Source organism: Nannospalax galili, unplaced genomic scaffold (genome assembly GCF_000622305.1).
Source record: "Nannospalax galili isolate Female #2095 unplaced genomic scaffold, S.galili_v1.0 scaffold329, whole genome shotgun sequence".
NCBI lineage: Eukaryota > Metazoa > Chordata > Mammalia > Rodentia > Spalacidae > Nannospalax > Nannospalax galili.
In genome coordinates this window covers 646247-647097 of record NW_008360321.1, presented here as the reverse complement: position 1 = coordinate 647097, position 851 = coordinate 646247, and the positions used below count along the sequence as shown (strand labels likewise).

General features: G+C 56.3%; 1 protein-coding gene across 1 annotated transcript in view; it reads right to left on the bottom strand.

Annotated features, from left to right (window-relative positions):
• Window positions 1–298, bottom strand: part of Mcm3 (minichromosome maintenance complex component 3) — a 22893-nt gene extending 22595 nt beyond the window's left edge. Inside the window, exon 1 of the mRNA XM_008825213.2 lies at window positions 109–298. Within this exon, the coding sequence (XP_008823435.1) occupies window positions 109–186 (78 nt within the window). The 5' untranslated portion in view covers window positions 187–298. The remainder of the gene's footprint in view (window positions 1–108) is intronic.
• Window positions 299–851: the final 553 nt, after the last annotated feature.

Sequence of the window (851 nt, the reverse complement as noted above, 5' to 3'; positions counted from 1 at the left end):
GGGGGGGGGGCGGTGGGAAAGCGGGGGGTTGGGGGTCGGGGGCCGGGGCCTCCCGCCCGCCCGCCCCGCATCCCCGGGCCCCATCTCCGGGCCCGCCGCCCAGCTCACCTCGTCGTCCAGGAAGTCCAAGTAGTCTCTCTGCGCCTCCCGCAGCTCCACGTCGTCCAGCACCACGGTGCCCGCCATGCCGCCGCCCCAAATCTCCGCCCGCTAAGCCGCGCACACAACTCAGGGAGATTCCGCCCTGGCGCGAAAACCTCACTACTTTTCCCGCCACCGAGGGCTACCTCAAGGAAGAGGCGGGGACGCAGGGAGCAGAACCCAGTTCTGATTGGCTGATTCCTCCAGTGCCGGAAATGCGAGTGCCCAATCGTGAGGTTCTTCTAATTGCGGCCTTCCAACCGGCGCCTGGAGGTGGTGGAGAAGGTGCCATCAGAGATCCTCGATTTCTCCTCCATCACAGACGGGAAGGCTGACCAATGGGGCGGAGGGCAGGCTCAATATGTCTGCTCATTGGGCATCTGGAAGAGCGACTCGGAAGCCCTGCATTCTGGGAGTTGTAGTCCTCTCCCTTTTTCTGGCTGTAGGCAGTGTTTTGTCAGCTGGCAGTTTGGATTTACTACGATGTGCAAGATCGCCCAGCAACCGTTCGATTTTCATAGAAAGCACATTAAACGTTAGAGAATGAGAATTTATAACGCCAAAAAGTTAAAACATAAAACAATTTTTTTAATGTATCCAAATTGCTGCGAACGGCATCTGACGAGAAAATTGGCTTTTGAGACTCTACCGGACGAAAAATAAAATATCATCGTAGGGAAACGTTAGTCGAAGACCCGTTTACTATATGA